Here is a 20,431-nt window from a genome sequence, read left to right on the forward strand (position 1 = left end):
GGTGGTAGATAGATGAAGGTGTGGGAGTGATGGTAATAGGTTGGAGCGGAGGGTGGAGTGGATAGGTGGGAAGGAAGATGGACAGGTAGGACAGTTCAGTTTTTGAGCAATATCAGTTTGTTCTCTGTTTAGAAGGATCAGGATTCTTTGCTTGGGAAAGACCTATAGGTTAGAAAGCTTTTTATTCAATTTATATTTCAATTTGTAGAATTCCTGGTCAAAGATGTAACAGCTTAGGAGATAGTAAGGATTGGAGATGCTGAAAAAGTCAAAGTCGATAAAGTATGCCGCTAAAAAAAAGCACAGCAGGTCAGGCAGCATCTGAGGAGCAGGAGAGTCAATGTTTCAGCTTAACCTTTATCCTATAGAAAGGAGGTGGATCAGAAAAGTTAAGAAATACGTTACCCCAGCATAATGGTTTTACTTAAAAGCTCCAGGCACTTGCTTGTACTGAAACATGCAACCCATTCTGAAAGATGAAAGACTTAACAATCCAGGTTGTTCAATATATCACTGTATGACACTGTAATCTTCTGTTATAAAATCTGTGTCTTATGATCCTACACTCCATCACCACCTGACGGAGCACCACTCCAAAAGCTAGTGCTTCTGAATAAATCTTTTCGACTATAACCTGATGTTGTGTGATTTTTAACTTTGTGAATAGCTTTGTCAATTCTATTTTAACTTTTCTTTTGTCGTAAACTTTTGTTCCACTGTTAAAACAAAATCTTCAGCATTGCATGTTTATGTTTCAGTGAAAGACCATTTTATTAAATAAAGCAAAAACAAAAATAGGATCTATCAAACCTGGTTTCAGTCCTGGGTCTGACTCGTCCAGTAATAATAACAATATAGGAGTCATAATAATATGGGATGATGACACTCATAATCCAGATTCCCAGCTAATGCTCAGAAGACAAAGGTTTGAATTGTATCATGGCAGTTGAAATTTAATAACAATGGAATAAAAAGCTCCATAATGATGGCCAAATAGGTACTATTGATAGTCATATAAAAACTAATCTGGTTCAGCAATGTCCATTAGGGAAGGAATAAATGCTGGTCTAACAAGCAAGGCCATGAAAGAATAATTTCTCATTAGACCAGTAAGTTATTTTCTTCTGCCACATCAGAGTAAGTGGTCCCTGTAGATTCCTAGTCGAGAGTGTGTTGCTGGAAAAGCACAGCAGGTCAGGCAGCATCCAAGGAGCAAGAAAATCGATATTTCGGGCCGGAGCCCTTCATCAGGATTCTTGATGAAGGGCTTCGGCTGAAACGTCGATTTTTCTGCTCCTCGGATGGTGCCTGACCTGCTGTGCTTTCCAGCAACACACTCTCAACTCATCTCCAGCATGTGCAGTCCTCACTGTCTCCCTGTAGATTCCTACCCCATGGTGAGCAATAATGCAGACAACCTCACATAAAATGTGGTTAGTGATTAGGATTGGTCATACAACAGACCAAGAATGCTTTACATTCAGACATCCTTATAAAATCCATCATCTCATTAATATTTTTGTTGGTAACAATAACAAATTTGTTTTGAGCTGCAAACATTGTTCTTTCATTTGATAATTTTAAGGAAAATGACAACTCGATAATGAACTAATTTTGTAATATATGGAAACGTTGTAAGATTCAATTATGTGCCAAGCATGGATAGTCAAATTTTTTGCAAATAGTTAGTTGAATGGCATTTTTAGTCTCATTGACTTTCTTATCAGCTAATGCACACATCAGTGCAATAATTCCATGCAGTGCTCAAAACAATGTTGTGAAAGGCACTCTATAAATGCACATTACGTTTTTGTGTATGAATACAGTTTAGATGGCTCATGGACATCTTTAGTTAACTGGTATTCCATTGATACTAACAGTGGGGCTTTCAAAAGCAGAGTAAGGTATAATGATGACTGATCATAAACCCAAACTTTCCACGGTCACACTGAACTTGTAACTGCATCATATTCTTTTGAAAAGAGAACACATAGCCAAAACTAATTGAGATGCACATTCTGAGCAATGTAGTCAGTGACTGGCTGGAAGGCATTTGTAGATTATTCTCAGCCTCGAAGGAGACCATGGAAAGTTAGACCTGACCGGTGTCAAGGATATTTCAAAGAAAAAGGCTTCAAATTGATAAACTCTCAGAACACTGACAGTTATCTCAAGACAGTGAGCCTGATGGGAGAAAAGAGTGCAGTCTGAGTTACAGAACATGCTGTTTTTTTCCCCTTTCAAGAATCACAAACTTAAACTGAACAAATTTCAAGCCCATCAATTTCCAGTTTTGACTGAAAGGGCAACTTACCTGTTTCCAGGAGATATGTCCCTTATTCAAATATTTTCAAAAGGTTGCATGCCTGAACGTTTCTCCTATCTTCAATAATAAAACCAACCACCTGGGTTTCTAGAGCCTTTAGATTAAAAGCAAGTTACAACCCTGGTCTACGTGTAGTAGTTGGAAAAAGCAAGATCACAACTGAAAAAAATCCTAATCATCCTAATACTGCAGTTAAAAGGAAAAGCAGTCTCTTTTTCTTTGCTGGAAAACAAGTCAAATGATAAGTTGATAGGAATTAGGACAACGGTCAGCATCTCAAAGTCAACTGCACAGCTACAATCAGCAGGAATTAGCAGCAGTGCTAACTACTGAATCAACCAACATAACAACTACAATGTCCAACTGTCTACTTTTGTCAGAACTCAGTAATCGATTTGTATATTTTTGTTACTATTTTTGGATTCAGCTCTCTTTTCTAATCTGTATGTTTGTGTATTGCATTATTATTTATTTTCGCAGTTTGTAATTCATAACAAGTAATTTATAAACTCACTTTATCATAAACTCAGGAAAGCCTGGTTAGACTGGCTCTACGTAGAGCATAAATGCAGTTCTTAAACGAGAAAGGCATCAACAAGGAAAGGGATCTTTGGATTAATCTTGTCATGACCAACCAAAGTATTCCCATTTGGAGCAATGATAAATGAGGGAACATCACACAGGGACTGGTCAGAATACTAATCAGTATACCAGTGTTTAAGGAATAGAGCTGCATCTCAAACATCACCTTTACGTCCTCGCCAGTCATGTTAATTATGAGACCAAGGTATCTTTCTCACTCCATTACAAAGGATCAAATATCACCACCAAATATCAGCTACACATTCCTCACTGATACAGTTCTAAAGATCAAAATTAAAAACATTTTTACTCCTAACAATAAACTCTGCAAGATCTACAAACTACCATGCTCTCACTATATTGCAAAGAATAACACAGAATAGATTTAAACAACAATCCCAATGTTAATGCAAGTCATAGACTTGCATTCTTAGTTATACCAAGGCAATAAGATGGGATATAGTGATACATTGCTTGCTGATTAAAACAACAGACCAACTCAAATTCAAAGGCTGAGAAATTTGGGAAAGGCAGAACAGCATTTGAGGTGCTTGCAGAGAATGTTCTGTGCTTTAATGATCGGGCTCAAGAAACAGAAGTCATAAAATCCCTACAGTGTGGAAACAGGCCATTTGGCTCAACAAGTCCACATTGACCATCCAGAGACCCGCTAAATTTACCCCTGACTAATGCACCTAGCCCTACATATCCCTGAACACTTCACCTGACCTGCACATCTTTGGATTGTGGGAGGAAACTGGAGCACCCAAAGGAAACCCATGCAGACACAAGGAGAATGTGCAAACGCCACACACACAGTCACCTGAGGCAGGAATCAAACCTGGGTCCTTGACGCTATGAGGCAGCAGTGCTAACCACTGAGCCACCAGTCAATCGGGGTTATTTATTCCTAGCTTTATAGGTGGGGGATTGGGAGTTTATTGATTGGGTGCTGGAGTGTGATTCTGGAGAGGGAAGGATAAGGCCAGTGATTTCTTGAATTGGGACCAGGGAGACGTACATCTGCGCTTCCTGATTTGACATTTAAGTACAAATACTTCTAAAATTAACCATGTTGGTTGTGGATGTGCACTTTCTGCATGCAGTCTGTATCATCAGGATAAATCAATCTTGCAGTGATGGCTTACAACAAGCAGCAAGTCCTATCTTTGTGCAGACAAACAGCCTAATGGCTATTACAGACAAGGACATTGCACAATAATTTTCTTTTACCAATATGGCAGGCATTAGACTATCAGACTCAAAATGAACTTGCAGTTCCTGCTCAGTTTCTAAGTTAAATTTAAGCTCAAAATTCATTTAATTCTCCAAAAAAAACAAAGGATTTCTATTTCTGTCACACCTTCCATGCAGCAGTTATAAAATGCAACAACCAATTCTCAGAAACAGCCGTGTGTAGTAATGATCGGATAATCTGTTTATGGTGATGCTGATTGAGGGATAAATACTGGGCAGGACGCTGGGGAGAAATCACCTGCTGTTAACTAAAATAGTGTCATGGGTTCTTTAATCTCCCTTAGATAGGGCAGATGTGGATTCATTAAAAATTTTCATTTGAAAGACAATACCCCTGACAGTGTTTCAATCCCTCAGTAAAGACCAAAGCATCAGCCTAGATTTTTCTGTTACACTTGAAATTTTCATTTTCATTTACATTTATTCATCAATGTGGTTCAACACTGGAGGATAGAATCTTTTCCAATTTCCGGAACCCACTGTCAATATGAAGTACTCTTGGGTCTCAAGCATCAAATCCAGCTCTCTCTATGCTGCACCAAGGAAATGCCTCAGTCCCCACAAAAACAACAGTAACTGTTATAACAAATGTGATATTCTATTTCCTTCCAACCAGCATCTCTATGGAAACTTGGAAATTGCCAAATTACATTAGTTGTGTGGTGAGGACCTGAACTCATTGAGAAGAGCATAGGATTCTCCTGACAAACATGGGAAGATGACTTTCAGCCTGTCTTAAAACTGGGTATGTGCAACCACAGTCCCAGAGCTTTAAAAGGATTGTTTATTGTCCTAGGATTTCATTTAGAGATTCCATTGACCAATTGGATTATGTTGCACTTTGTTATTTGAGTTGCAGTGACTACAGGAGGATACAATGGCGTACCTTAACCAGATTCTTCATTGACTTACCACCAATACAGTAGTACATAAGCTATCCCTCATTGCAAAGAGAAACCTTGTTGAATCCCACTCCTGGTCACAAGGTGATAAACATATTCCATTAATCAGAATGGTTGTGAACTGATAGTGAACAACCTTCCCACAGCTCCAGGGCTGTTAACAGCTTTGCAGCGATAGATCATTAATGATTTCCACACACAAAAGGAAAATTAGGCAGGAAGTAATAAAAAGACAACAAAAATATCTCAAGATTCACGTAAGTTCTACAAGGTCATAAACTCACTGAGTGCCATCTGAAATCTCAAGCTTGTCAAAATTGCTTCTGCAATTTTTGATTTTGAGACTTATAATACATTGTTAATGCACGACAGAATTCAGCCCTTTATAACTAGCAGTAATCACTGTCAGACTGCTTGTTTCTGTACCCACTATGATATTTCACAAGGGAACTAAGCATCCTCTAACTCTCTCTTACTAAAATTTCATTAAAAGACAAGTGTAAAATCATCAGCAAGTCCAGGACCTACAAATCGGGAACAAAGAAACTTAACAGTCCAAAGACATCTTAACAGTCCAAAGACTTCTGAACAGCAGGCCATATTAAGCTTCTTTCATACACACTCACCAGATAGTTGTGCTTACATCTCAACATATCCATTACTGCGGAGACACCCTGATACTTCACTAAAAGATTAGACCGTGTAAAGTTGTAGAAGAACACTATTCAATATGCAACATCTGGCTAAACTGTACAACTTCAAATGGAGTTACAAAGGTCATCTAAGGCTGATTAGTAAACCTGCACTAAACCAGACCACTCTCAGCTCATCATGCTCTTTCATTAAACCTCTAATTATACCATTCTGTAAATACAGAAGAAATTCATTTTAAGTGACCACACTTGTAGTGATTACTTTTGCAAAGGGGTTTGGTTTGAAGTATCAGCTCGTGGTGATGAAAGCTGATGACTTGGACTTTTTCTGGTTGAACAACTATTCTGTAAGCACAGCTTTTCAGCCATTGCTTGATGCACACAAGGTCAATCTCTGCTTCTCAATTCCTGCACAAACAAATCATACATGTCTAACTTTTGTATACTGCATTAAAGCTCATCCTCACATTCTGGCAGAGGAACACAAATGCCAGCCATTCACCAGTCATTGAAATATTGGGCACAGACACGAGTCATCTACAGGGCAGCCAGAAAAGTTTTTGGGTTCACATCAAAGCTTCAGGTAGGTAAAAATGCAACCCGATTCTGGAGATGTAGACCATCTAACACCTCAGCTAAGATGAAGATGATTATCCGGATACACAGGCTTCTAATTGCTCTCAAGTCAGACTAGGACTTTGAGACAAATTTATGCTCCAAGGATTGTGTCAACACACACTAAATATTTGCGCATATAAAGATAATTCAAGATGCCTAATTATCAACTAATTTTATAACAATTGGTATTTGTGAGTTGACATAAATGAACAAAATGTAACTTACCCAGCCAGCTTCTGCTCAAATATACAGACACAAAGACAGGTGGGACGGTGAAGAAATCTACCACAGAATTCACTTCCAACCAGAACCATAATTTATCATTTGCTGCAATAAACTGAAAGAGAAAAGAGTGAATAATTATTTCAATATTCCCTCCTATGGCAGGTGTATTCAGCTTTACCAGACACTGTCAAAACATCAACATATTCTACAATTCTTAAATTTCTAAGGTTAGGCATTTTAATAATATTTGAATCAATGTAATATGACGAGCAGTGAATTGCTGTGCCGCAGGTGACAAAATGGTGATGTGAAAATTTTTTTCAAGGTCTTAGCTACCTAAATACAGAACCCTGAACTTATCAATGAGGAACTTTGAGAATGAAATTCACAGACAGCTGGACATCTCCAAATGTAGAACCTCATTAATTTTACCTCTATCTTCTCTGACACAGATGTTTCTTTTATTCATTTTTCAATAAGTATTTTGGCCAGAAATCAGCAATGTCCCATCAAATGAAGACCTTGGGGTAACTGTTAACCATTACTGGAAGTTAAACCTGGAGATCACAATCTACTTACAGATCATGGTGACACTAGACAACTGACATGAACTGTGATGGAAATTATTCTTTAGAGGTTACTCTGCTTTATTTTAACTTCCTAAGCACATCAGTTTACAGAAAGGTTGCACTGCAATTTTGCATTTACTGCGTAAGAACTATCAGTTGTGATTCTTCACAAGAACTGAATGAAAATAGGTGTGGACAGTCAGTGAAGCGCCAGCACAGGAGGCCAGTCTGAAAATCTGTTCAGTAATTTCACAAAACAGTTTTCATCTTTGAAACTGTCCTGTGGCAACTATGCCAAAGGGCATCACAGTGAAGCTCAAAAGACCTCATACAGAATCAACATATTCCTTCAAAGGTGCTGTTTACTATATTCAGATTTGCCCACCCAGAACTTCAGTATAGAAAGTACTTGTTTCACTCTGAAAAGAAATGATACATCATTTCATAATAAATACATTTAAAGGCACTACCATTTTATATGATTTGATCTTTCTAATTTAATGAATTGTCCACACAACGCAGTATAAGAGTCCTTACACTCTCTTCTAAAGTACTTTCTATTCCTGAAAATAGTGTTTGATGAATTATTAGACAAGAATATTAAGAATTTATAGGCGATGGAGCCATGGCTGATAGGAATTTGAGTTACAGATCAGCAAAGTCCTATCCGAATGGTGGAACAAACTGAAGAGGCTGAATGGCCTGCACCAACTTCAGTGACCCCTGGTGCATATCTCTGAGTTACAGATAGACTTCACCCATTTTCATGTACAGCTTTATGGGAAGAAAAGAGCTTAATTACTCTTTGATTGAGCAATCCAGACTGGTGGTGAAATGTTTGCCTGCGCTTGTTTCTTATTATTAAATTTAACTCGACTTGATCAACTCTACAAAGGTCATCCTTTGCTAACCCTGCAAATAGCTCCCAAGAAAACCTCGTATTAATCATGGTTTGGAGATGCTGGTGTTGGACTGGGGAATACAAAGTTAAAAATCACATAGCACCAGGTTATAGTCCAACAAGTTTAATTGGAAGTTAAACCTATTGGATATAACCTAGTGTGGTGTGATTTTTAACTTCGTATTAATCAGACTTCTCCTGCATTATTTAAGTGCAGCACTGTTCGTCAAGGTAAAGAAAATTTAAACAAGGTGACATTTCAGGACAGCCTGTTAAGCACTCGGGAAGGTTTATACTTTCCTTTCCTTCAGAACTGAGCAGTCTCTTTTTTTAAAAAATGCAGGTTAGACATAATCTCTTTGAACTCATCTTGGCTGTATAAATACATGTTGCTTGTACGAAGGCCAGTGAGGTGTTTAAAGAGGCTGTTTACTGCCACTGTGTGTGTACTCACGCACACCACAGACATCAAGTGTAGCTTGGAAATTTGATGCATGTTTGTTGTTATAACCACAAACATTGCCTCCAAAGCACATAGGCTGCAGGCAAAGTATATGTCCAGTTGACAAGATAAAGGAAGAAAGGAAAAGGTGCTCTTTCTCAGTTATTTCATGCTTGGAAAATATTAATCTTGTAGGCAACCTGGTAGATAGAACTCACTCACACAAAACTGACTGAAGCAGGCCTCTTGACTACATCATCTAATCACTATATTAATTGGAATGAAGCATAACTTTTGATTAAGTTGTGAATTTGAACACAAAACAAAGGGACATCAAAATAATACAGAGCCAATCTGAAAGATTGCAAAGGCTAATGATGCAAAATTTAGATCAGATCAAACTTAGAGTGTTTTCATGTAAAATTTGTAGCAAGATTCATTACTAGGGCAAACAATGTACAAGGTCATCCTTTATTCATGAACTTAAAGTCCAAAAACGTGCAGGTTAGGTGAATTGGCCATGCTAAATTGCCCGTAGTGTGAAGGGTAAATGTAGGGGAATGGGTCTGGGTGAGTTGCTCTTCAGAGGGTCGGTGTGGACTTGTTGGGCCGAAGGGCCTGTTTCCACACTGTAAGTAATCTTATCTAATCTAGCAATCTTAACCATGTGAAAATTCTGAAAGAGATATGAAGCAAAGAACAGCTTGATGTCATGGCATGGATATTATATGGTCCATTTAGGAAATAAATATGTGACAAGACAATGTTGAATTTTGTTAAACTGAGTTTTAAAATTGTGTTTGAAACAAAATCCTAAGTAATTGCACATTTCTAACTTAAACCAAAGGTGAAGTAGAGGCAGAACTCCATATACAGTCATAAAGCACGGAAACAGACCCTTCGGTCCAACCAGTCCAAGCTGAACATAATCCCAAACTAAATTAGTCCTACGTGCATGCTCCTGGCCCATATCCCTCCAAATCTTTCTTTTTCATGTATCTATCCAAATGTTTTTTAAACATTGTAATTGTACCCACATGCACCATTTTCTCAGGAAGTTCATTCCACATGCAAGCCACTCTCTGAACATTTACCTTTTATGTCTTTTTTAAATCTCTCTGCTCTCACCTTAAAAATGTGTTCCCTGGTCTTGAAATCCCTCATCCTGGGGAAATGACCTGATTTCTTTAATTACATAGATTGTGAGGACTGGACTACAGAGATCATTAAAAAAGGCTGTCTCAACTATTCCAATACCGTGCTGTAAAATAAAGAATGATTCTGATAGAAGATACCACAGGAACTTAATGCACACTCTTATCCTACAGCTGATGAAGGATAAGCTTGTGCATTCATATGGTTTGTTCTGCATACAGCATTTTCATTCTTTTCCCCTTTTGGTCTGATGGAAGACAAATACATAAAATTGCAGAAGATCTGACACTTTTGACTTTGCTTCGGGAAGATTTAACTTTAGTCAGAATTGTTGACATTGAATTGGATGTCCCCATTTGGCTAAGTTAGGCAATGTTGCAGTAACAAAGCATTTCACTTCAATGGGGTTGAGAAAACTAGCCCAGTACACTGCTTCCAAATGTCAACTCATACAGAAGGTGGCTACTGTGGAGAGTGCAACCACAAAATCCCAACCATTGTTCCCACACCACACTGACCCACAACTATGCCAGTGGAAAGAATGGGGTTCTCGCAAAGGAAAATAAGGACAAAACCTACAGTTTTAGCTTAAACTTTGTCATAGCAATGAACTGAGTAAGACTAACTCATGCTCAGCCATTGAACTTTATTTACATACCACCCCTTTCCCCAACAGAGATTAAAGTGCAACAAAATGCTCAGCTCTTACACCTGTGGTTTTGCTCATGGTTTGTGGGACGATCTAGTACGTAACAGGCAAAATGGTGGGCTAATCTAAGTAACTCCTACCACTTCAGTCTGCACTCCCTCTTCACTCACTTAGTGCTGGCAGGACTGAAGAAGAGAATAACAAGGTTAACCAAAAGATCATTACAATTGTATACAGTATTCCTATTTTACTTTGTGAGATAACTCACTATCACAGACATCTTATGAAATCACGATAAGAGAAAAAAGACATTACAGACTGAATGCCTCTTGTGTTATACTGCATTATATGCACATCATAGGGCTGAACAGTAGTTCAGTGGTTAGCATTGCTGCCTCATAGCGCTGGGTTTGATTCCAGCCTTGGATAACTGTTCTGTCTGGAGTTTACACGTTCTCCTTGCGTCTGTGTGGGTTTGTTCCCACAGACCAAACTTGTGTAGGTTAGGTGAATTGGCCATGCTAACTTGTCCCATAATGTCTAGGGATGCTCAGGCTGGGTAGATTAGCCATGGTAAGTGCAGGCTTATGGGGAGGGTAGGGTTGGGTGGGCTGTTCTTCGGTGGGATGGTTAGACTTGATGGGCCGAATGGTCTCTATCCGCACTGTCAGGATTCTATAATATATTCATATTGTGTACATAATTGTTCAATGATTCACCTTAACATGCACAAAGACTGGACGAAACAAACAGTAATTTGCAATCAGTTGGAATCAAATTATCTTCTTAATTGCTCTGTTTAAAACCAAAAGCCTTCCAAAAGACTACATTCTAAATCTAACTTGTGTGTTAAATTGGTTCTCACCCGCAGTCCAAAGTAGAGTAGGAAGAATACATTGAATGCCATGTCAATCTGCAACGTGAAATCTTCGTAGAAATTCTGACAGGATTCTATTGGGCTAGTAAAACACAGGAAAAGGCAGTTAATGATTAATCAGGACAAAACAATGCATAGAAAACAAAAGCAATAATGAAACATTTTCAGTCCTCATTCTATTCCTAAATAGTAACAAGTCTTTATCCCTACAATTTTCAGGGTTAACTGTTTCAATATTACATATACAGGAGGAGAGAGCATCCGATATCGGGGAATGCCAAAAATGCATCAGGAACATATGGGATTTGCTGTAAAAGAAGGAACATGCACAAAAAGCAGATATCAATCGTAATTTTGTTGGTCCTTGATTAACCCTTAAAGGACTGAATACTTAAAACTGATTTTTAAAAATATACTAAATCTATTCTTAATTGTGGAATGTATACAGCACTCGTAACATGGAGTGCCTCGAAACATAAATATACTACCTTTACGTAAATAGTAAGTGAAATAGCAGTGCTTTAAGGGTTACTAAATTCATGCAGGATTTATTTTCTCTGTATGAGAAGCAGCCACAGCAAATGCTAAGATATCGAATCTCTTCATGTGGATCAGTATCAGGCACCAGTTATTGACAAAATATGTATTTTGACACATGCAGTTTATACAAAACAAATTATGATTACAACTCCCTGTAACTTTACTCTTCAGAAACCTTTTAATCTGCCCATCAGTACGTGAATTACAGGCCAGTAAAAGGCTCTTCAAACTAATGCAAATATTTAGAAATATTCAACTCAAAGCTGCACATGCACATTGGCAAAGTCACTTAAATGCACTACCAAATGGATGTCAGAACAAAAAGTAATGCCTTAACTGAATAGAATTCCACCATTCTGAAAATATTTTACCCGATAGTGAAAATACATAAACAACAATGTGTGTCTTTTATTTGCTTTCTGGTGACACACTGGAGTTTTGTATGGATTAGGAATACACCACTGATTTATCTAGGAAGCATAAATGATCTACCTAAGTTAAATACATTGAGAAATGAAAAATGTTGGAAATATCCAGCAATGAGTAGCTCTCATGAAGGCCCCAACTAAAATATTAACTGGCCTTCCCTCTTTCTCAATGCAACTTAACTGCTTTATATTTCCAATACTTTTTCATTTTTAGTCAGATTGTGAAAATTATATTCTTTCTTTCTATCCTCTGAAGCCCTTTCACTTCCTGCTCATTTGGAAGCTTTGAATACACTACTGGAACTCCTGAGAGATTGCGCATGATAAGTAAAATCACAATCGGTCTTAAAATGGACATGCTACACAAATGGACAAATCACATTAATTAGTTGCTGAGATAGATCTGTTTTAACCTGACCACCTCTGAAAGGTGCTCAGTCTAATTGCTGTAATTATATTTACACATACGTAAACCAAACATTATATATATAGTCACTCAGAAATCAGTTAATTTTAAAAACTCGGTTTAGGAACACGGTATGATGAAATATATGAACCAATTTTAATTTGAGGCTGTACAGTATACTCAGCATTTTAAGGATGTTATATAATTGTACTGAAGCATACTGTCTGCAACACTTCAACCAGAATGTACTGTTAAATATTTTATAAAGTGATCACCTATATTTTTGCTGTTAGTTAAGTCATCTGATATCATAAACATTAACTCCTACAATTGTCAAAAATCTATTCACCCAAGATGGAACAAAACGCCTTAAGATAACAACATATTCTTCGGAATTTAGCTGCTATTTGGTCATGGACCTTAGCAGATTAAAACTTGCCTGCCAACTTCAGGCTGCAGATGGGAAGCACATATTTAAATATTATTTTGCATCTATACGATTACTAGAGTAATTTCTACTTCCGTTGAAGCATTATTTTTATATGTTATTGCCAATAAATGTTTTCCAAACATTGATGCTTTAAGTGTCAGAGAGTGAAGAGGAGCTCATTTATTTTGGCTGAATAAAGAAAGCAGTTCCATGAAGTTGCTTTAATCTAGGGTAAGATATTAAGAAAGGAAGGTTAAAATGGTTGGGAGGAATGGGTGGTTCTATATAGGAGCAAGAATGAGAAAATCACTGGAATTATGATAGTTTTAGATGAAGGAAGCTTTTAGTAAGGCAGAGATAAAAAGGAGAGAAAAGAAAAACACGAGCAAGCAAAAAGATTGGATGCATAAAGTGGCCTGGCTTTAACCAGAGAAGTAAACATTCTGTTCAGTTGCTTTCATTCACTGTTGCCATTACAGAGATATTCATCAGTTCAAGGTCTATTGTGTAAAGGGGAAAGGGGAAAGGAAAAGGAAGAGGAAAAGGAAGGAAGTCAATACATTCCTTGGAGGGACTGTTGATTTTCTAGCGATGGATTCTATGCACAACAATTCAATAATAGTTTTTCACTAACCTTGTGAATCTCTTACAATGTGCAAGTACGACTATGAAAATAACTAAATCAATAAGCTAGAGTGGTCCTCTGGAATCTAATCATCTATCCTCAAAGCACAAAAAGCTGCCATCAAGCAGAGGAATGATTTGATTGTGCACATTAACATCAACTGACTGTTTCAACAAATCACTACACAAAGCTGCAAAATCTCACATTGAACCACATGACTTTGAGGCTCAAAGTACAGTTTGGCTTTTCAAAGCATGACTGTTTATAACTGAACATCGCATCTGTAAAAAATTCTGACAAATGCTGTAACACTCAGTCCTGCTAATAGAACAGTTGGGACCTAGTAACTCAAAAACTGACAATTGAAATATGTAACCAACAGTTCTCACATGACCTCAACTTAAATAAAGCACAACTAACTCTCCAATCAAATAACTCTAGGTTTTCTAAGCTCTTTAATTCCATCAATAACACATCTATACAGGTACTAAACAGATCTTTCAAAGCTCTCTTAAGTAAAATAAGTTAAATAAAGATGTTACAGCAGTCAAATACTTCTAATTTCAAAAGTGGTTGTGCTCAGTTATGGGTTCTAAAAGTTCAATGACACCCTGAGAACTATAGCAAGAGGGCCCGAGTAGGTGAATTTGCCGGCAGGGGAGTTTCTGTATTATTGTTATAGCAATAAGTTAACAAAATGAAACAGGAGATCAAGTTGAAACAGAGTACATTACAAGTGAATTTAGAAGGAGCACTGAAGTGGAATGCAGAAACTGTTCTTCTCAGTCTGTACCATATGACTTTGTCAATTCAAAAAAAACTATCGGTTCAGTGGAAACAATCAACTCAGTAACTTGGCATCCTGATTAATCAGGAAAAAATTTCTGCATTGTGAAGATAAAAGCATGATTGAATATGATTCTCCCTAAAGCCTGTTTCTAGATGGAATGAGGCAATCGAGAATTCATACCTCATAAAATTTATAAGTACCAGTATAAGGATGATCTCCTACTGACTCAGTAACAGGACCGATGAGCCCTAAGCCAAAGTTGACCAAGATACAGGTTTCTGGTATGGTGGTAATGTCCCTAACCCTGAACTAGAAAGCCTGAGTTCAAGTTTCAGCTGGCCCAGAGCTATGTCAGAATAGGTCCAAACAGGGAGTTTATAAATATATGGATGTTTCTATGCATTTTTAATCATTTTTATTAAAATTTCACATGCTCATGGATTCTTGATTTCAGCACTGAAATAAACAGTTTTGACTTTTATCAAGCTTTTGATTCTCTTTATAATTTAAACACCCCTAAATCTTGCAAACTCAAGGAAATATACGTTAATTTTCTGTAACATATCTCGTCATAATTTAGAAGTTTTAGCCCAAGAGTGTTTACAGTGAATCTGTGCTACAACCATTCCAAGGGGGCTTTGAATGTATTTCAAGCTGATTTTTGGAGTGTAAAGCACTCAAAAACGATCTAGGATGATATGGTGATATTGAAAATTGTATCAACTTTCTCTCTTCTTCCATCAATAAAAGTGAATAAATCACTAACCTTAAAATAAACTATATGCAGCTGCACTTGGAGTATGGCGTGCAATTCTGGTCACCGAATTATGGGAAGGATGTGGAAGCATTGGAAAGGGTTCAGAGGATATTTACTGGGATGTTGCCTGGTATGGAAGGAGGGTCTTACGACGAAAGGTCGAGGTACTTGATGCTGTTTTCGTTAGAAAGAAGAAGATTGAGAGGTGGCTTAATTGAGACTTATAAGATAATCAGAGGGTTAGATCGGGTGGACAGTGAGAGCCTTTTTCCTAGGATGGTGATGGTGAGCATGAGGGGGCATAGCTTCAAATTGAGGGGTGATAGATATATGGCAGAGGTAGTTTCTTTACTCAGTCTGCAACAGTTGTAGACTTGCCTACTTTACGGGCATTTAAATGGTCATTGGATAAACATTTGGATGAGAATGGAATAGTGTAAGTTAGATGGGCTTCAGACTGGGTTCACAGGGTGCACAACATTGAGAGCCGAAGGGCCTGTACTGCACTGTCATATTCTATGTTCTACGTTTTATTATAGCTCTAAAAATATTCATCCTTCCATTAGGCAGTCCTTTTACCCTCCTTTACTTCGAGAAAGTATAAAGTTCTTTTAACTTTCTGGTTAATTTCCTCTTCTTTTTTTTGCAATACTGGCCTACAAAAGGCTTATACACCAAAGTCTTTATGATTATAAATATCACTAAAGGTGGGAGGAATGGGTAGCTTTGATAATGGGGGATCCAAGGGTCAGGATGTCCCTCACAGGAAGTCTCCTAACCTGGAGATGGTTATGGGTGGGGGGAGGGAGGACGATTTGGTGGATGCTTTGAGGAAAGAAGGTGGTGATGAATTTTCTCCTGACTCACTGAGAGGAAACAGTGAAATTGGACAGAGGCTTTTGCAGGTGACATGAGTTATTGTATTCCATGGATTGACTAAAGGCAAACCCATTAAAAATATATCAACTGTGTGAGCACCATCCTCAGTTGTGTTCTCCTCCTTGATGGAGGGGCACACATTGCAATATATTTGCTCTCATGATATCAAGATCCAAGCAATATGAGAAAATGTAGGAAGGTGTCAGATGAAGGGCATCTGTTGATGTGCAATGCAGCAATGATAAGAGGATTGCAATGAAAATGCTGAAGAGATCAATCCCTACCATTGTTCACATCTATCAGCTCATGCATACAAGAAGCTGGGATAAGTAAAAGTGCACTTCTACCAGCTATGGTGTAGCAAAGCTTCGTTGAACTGTGGGACACATCAGCCAAGTGTTAAGGGTCATAAACATAATCTGAACTTCTGGTCCAGGTTTGCAGAGACCTGGTGTCCTTTAATTCTGGTGGCCTGGTCTTCGACCTTAGAAGATCCCTTGGTCCTAGGTTCCTTCCACCTTGATCTGTGAGATTTGTCCTTCACCTCAAACATGTATATGTAATGAATGGAGATCATATGATTACATAAAGAAACCTGAGCCCAAACAGAAGTATTTCCATGACTGACACTGGACCAGACTCGACAGCAGAAGATTTCACCCAAGGTCAAAAACTTAAGAAATACAGCTATTCCTATGGGTCTAAAGATTTATCCAGTGAGTCATACAGAACAGAAAGGTGCCAGGGTACCTTTCTATCTTATATTTAAATAGATAGAGCCTACTTAAAGGTCTTTCAATTAGTGTCATTGCTTGAGGTTTTAGGTGCAAAAGAGCTGGGCCAGGGTTCCCACTGGTGACTGTTAATGAGTAAACCTGCTTTGGTCATTGGATGATATCATTATTGTGCAGAGCTAATACACCAGCTCTTGTTGGATAGTCTACTATCACTGAATAACAAAGGAAACTGTGAAAAAGTGCTGTTAAATAAAAATAGTGATGCTTGCTCAATATTCATGCAAATGGTAGAAATGCCTTCAAGGAGGAGCTAGTTAAGTTGGCAAGAGAGAAAAAAGTAACAGTAAATAAATCTGCTGATAGAAGTAGATGATGTACAGTGGGAAGATGTTCACGTGGAGCATAAAAACTGCCATGAAAGAGTTGAATTGAACAGCTTGTTTCTGTGCTATAAATTTACTGCAACTATATGTAGAAAGCCCTAGTTGCTGAACCATGGAATAACATCAGCATAGGATCTAGGTCATCACATATGAGGGATGCTTCAATGAAATTATGGGTCAGACAGGAAGAAGTTGAAATTTATATTACTTTACTTTTCTTTCTGTTGATTTTGACAAGAGAAATGTAGTGATTGTAACAAGGTCAGCCAGCAGGACATCATAGAATAGGAGTTCCCTGATTGGGGCTATTAGTCTGGTCCAATCAGAGACCCCTGGCTGACATAACAAAATTTAATGTTGGAGATACAGTCTAGCGCCTGACTCTGTATGAGACAGCACTCTAGTCAAGGACTGTTCATGTGTAAATAAAGGATGACTTGATGATGTGATTCTGGCCTTTGTGGAGTTATTTCAAGGATGATAGAATAACTTGCTCCCAGGTTGCTGTCAGAGTTATTCTTGGGTTGCCTCAGATGATTTTCCCTCACTCAAATACAGGGTGACCCCCATATCTGCGGTCCTGTTCCCGTGATTTACTGAGGCCCGAGCACATTGAAGGAACATGCCAAAACCAGGGAACAGGAGGCTGCCGGGAAGAGAAATTTTCCATTTAAATCAATGGGTTCGCTCCTATCCGTGGTTTCAGGCTTCCGCGGTAAGTCTTGGAATATATTCTCCACGGGTACGTGGGGGACTACTGTACATCCAGTCAGGTTCAATTCATGCAGTACCTTGGATAGCACCATTCCATTAAACTCTTGGGAAATATCCTCACCTCAGGAAGCAAGTGGTGAATATATGAAAGAATAGTAAAAGAGAGATACCAGCTAACGTAAAAGCAAAGAGAGTTCTAATAAAATGGGAATGTCAAAACCAAAAGATAAGCCAAAGGATAGAAAAAGCGCTCCAGTGGACTTGTTAGAAGATGAAGAATTTAGACATAGATTATCACCACTGCTTAAGTGTGAGCTGACAATGGTCTAAAAAAAATTGGGAATAAGTGATTTCAAAAATTCAAAATGCTTCAAACTAAATTAACATTGTTAGAAAGAGAATCAAGCTTGGCCTAAACAATATTCAAAGAGGACATTTGGACCTAATTGTCAAAAGTAGTAAAACACAGGCTCATGGAAGAAAATGAAAAAGTTGTGAGGCAAAAAATGCTTCAACTGCAGGCAAACAACTCAAGTTGACTTCATTGGGTGAAACATGCTCGGATGCAAATTAAAGACTTCTCTGTTTGGAGGGACGCAGTTGCTGATATTTTTCAACAGAGTAGTCATTGCAGGATTGAGGTTATTTCTCAATATTTATAGATTGAATGTGTAATTGGTTAGCAAATAAAGTATGAATATTGTATTCTGCTCAGTTATGTTCAATGGAAAAAAATGGTTTGTCTATGAATCAAGCCGTGTATTGAGTGGAGTGCCACATCAGTTCAGGGCAAAATAAACAAATGATGGAGGCTTGTTTTTATAGCACAAACACATAAATGTAGATGAACAAATGTGAAGATGCTTTGAAGTAAAACCTTTTATTCAGAGACACAGTTTTGTGTTTAAATTGGCTTAATTTTGGAACTGCATTAATTTGGATTTAAGTCCTGTAAATTGTGCTGCATAATTATTTCTTAAAATAATCTGGGCTGTTCAGTGTCAATATAGCAATAACGCTTGATTCTTTATCACATGACTCCGACTGCTATGGAGAACAAAGGAAATGACTTTTCAATTAATCTGTTCCAGGTAACAGCACTGATTCTGAAGTCACACATGAACAAATGGTTCTTTCAACTGAAAGATATTGGTAAGGTTTTGGAATTCTCAAGAACATTAATTTAATTAGTTATACATTTGGGAAATTCCTAATCATTAAAATATGATATCATTTCTCCTCAGCAGACACAGATTAATCTGGTAATGCCTTCTTAACTTACTAAGTTTGTGATTTTCCACTAATAGGGAAAAACCATAGGAAAAACATGTGCCTATAAATAACAAATACCTTAAGGAATTGGTGAGAAAATAGTTGGAACTGGTATTAGTAAGATGACTATTATCCTTAAGAAACCAACCAGTAGTTGGGCACACACTGCCCTGCCAATCTGAGATTGATCATGTGCCAGTCATCAAGTGGTAAGCCAAACTAGAGTTCATAAGTTCTACTGATTATGCTCAGGGGTAGTGGCCATAATCTTTAGCAACCAGACACCCAGGGAAGATAACAGGACAGCAACTTCTGTTAAGAGAACAAGGGATAAGCACCTGGTCGGTCAGAAGTCACAAGCTAGTGTATGAAGAGAACTGAATGAATCATTGTTTTATTATGAAAAAATATTTTGTACTTATTGTGACAAACGTAATAAACCGTATGAAACTTGTAAAACAAACTTACAGCCTTAATCTAAAATTGTAATTGACTTGAGTCCTACCACAAATTGAACATGTGATCCTGACTCAAAACATCAGAGACCTGATGGTATCTTTACCTCAGTAGATAAGTGTAAACCAATCTTATAAGGACATTTTTATATATAATGCCATTAATAATTACCATACAAACAAAGTTAAGGTTATTCAAGAATTTAATGAAGTAGTTAACAGATTAATATTTAATGCAAAACAGATGTCCTATAATATCTATATCAATGGTAAATACTTTCCAAAATATTGGATAATGCAGAGAAAAGAGAAATATTCAGTCATGTATTTAAATTCTCAATGGGATTGCAGAGGCAGACTAACATGGTGTGGTTAAATCTCCTCTCCCTGAACATCCTTAAAAGAGTAAAATTAGCAGTAAACTGACTGCTCATGTAACAGAATGACTTTATGGGTAAAGAGAGGAAGGGAAACTGAAAGCTGAGCATTATTGTTCACTGTCTTGCTGTACCATGGGGAGATGAGCAGCATCATTGTGACAGAACCATCGGAACGCTGAGCCTCAAGGTTAATTGCAATCCCACATGAGGGCATAGCTGCAGTTCAGAGCCTGATGCATCAGTTAAAGCAAGTAAAACCACAATACACCTGCCAAATGGTCTTGGTGACGGGTTTACATCATGCAATGACATTTCTTGAAAATATAAAAGTGGTGAATCCCCACAGCATTACACAGGAAAAACTCCTGCACTTCTAAAGTAAAATACGTACCTTTACTTAATCAATTTTAACATGTCTGAGCACAGCTATTTATATATCTATTACAAAATATTTATAATTCAATAAGTAATTGCTTGTA

The 20,431-nt window shown here is 37.7% G+C and overlaps 1 protein-coding gene across 35 annotated transcripts in view; it reads right to left on the reverse strand.

The window, feature by feature from the left end:
- Positions 1–20,431, reverse strand: part of kcnma1a (potassium large conductance calcium-activated channel, subfamily M, alpha member 1a) — an 847,042-nt gene that overhangs the window by 385,470 nt on the left and 441,141 nt on the right. For all 35 annotated transcript variants that reach the window (XM_043678944.1, XM_043678947.1, XM_043678946.1 and 32 more), the window contains 2 exons: positions 11,145–11,238; positions 6,564–6,675 (listed from right to left, as the gene is read on the reverse strand). In XM_043678944.1, the coding sequence (XP_043534879.1) occupies positions 6,564–6,675; positions 11,145–11,238 (206 nt within the window). The remainder of the gene's footprint in view (positions 1–6,563; positions 6,676–11,144; positions 11,239–20,431) is intronic.

Source organism: Chiloscyllium plagiosum, chromosome 38 (genome assembly GCF_004010195.1).
Source record: "Chiloscyllium plagiosum isolate BGI_BamShark_2017 chromosome 38, ASM401019v2, whole genome shotgun sequence".
In the NCBI taxonomy this organism is placed as follows: domain Eukaryota; kingdom Metazoa; phylum Chordata; class Chondrichthyes; order Orectolobiformes; family Hemiscylliidae; genus Chiloscyllium; species Chiloscyllium plagiosum.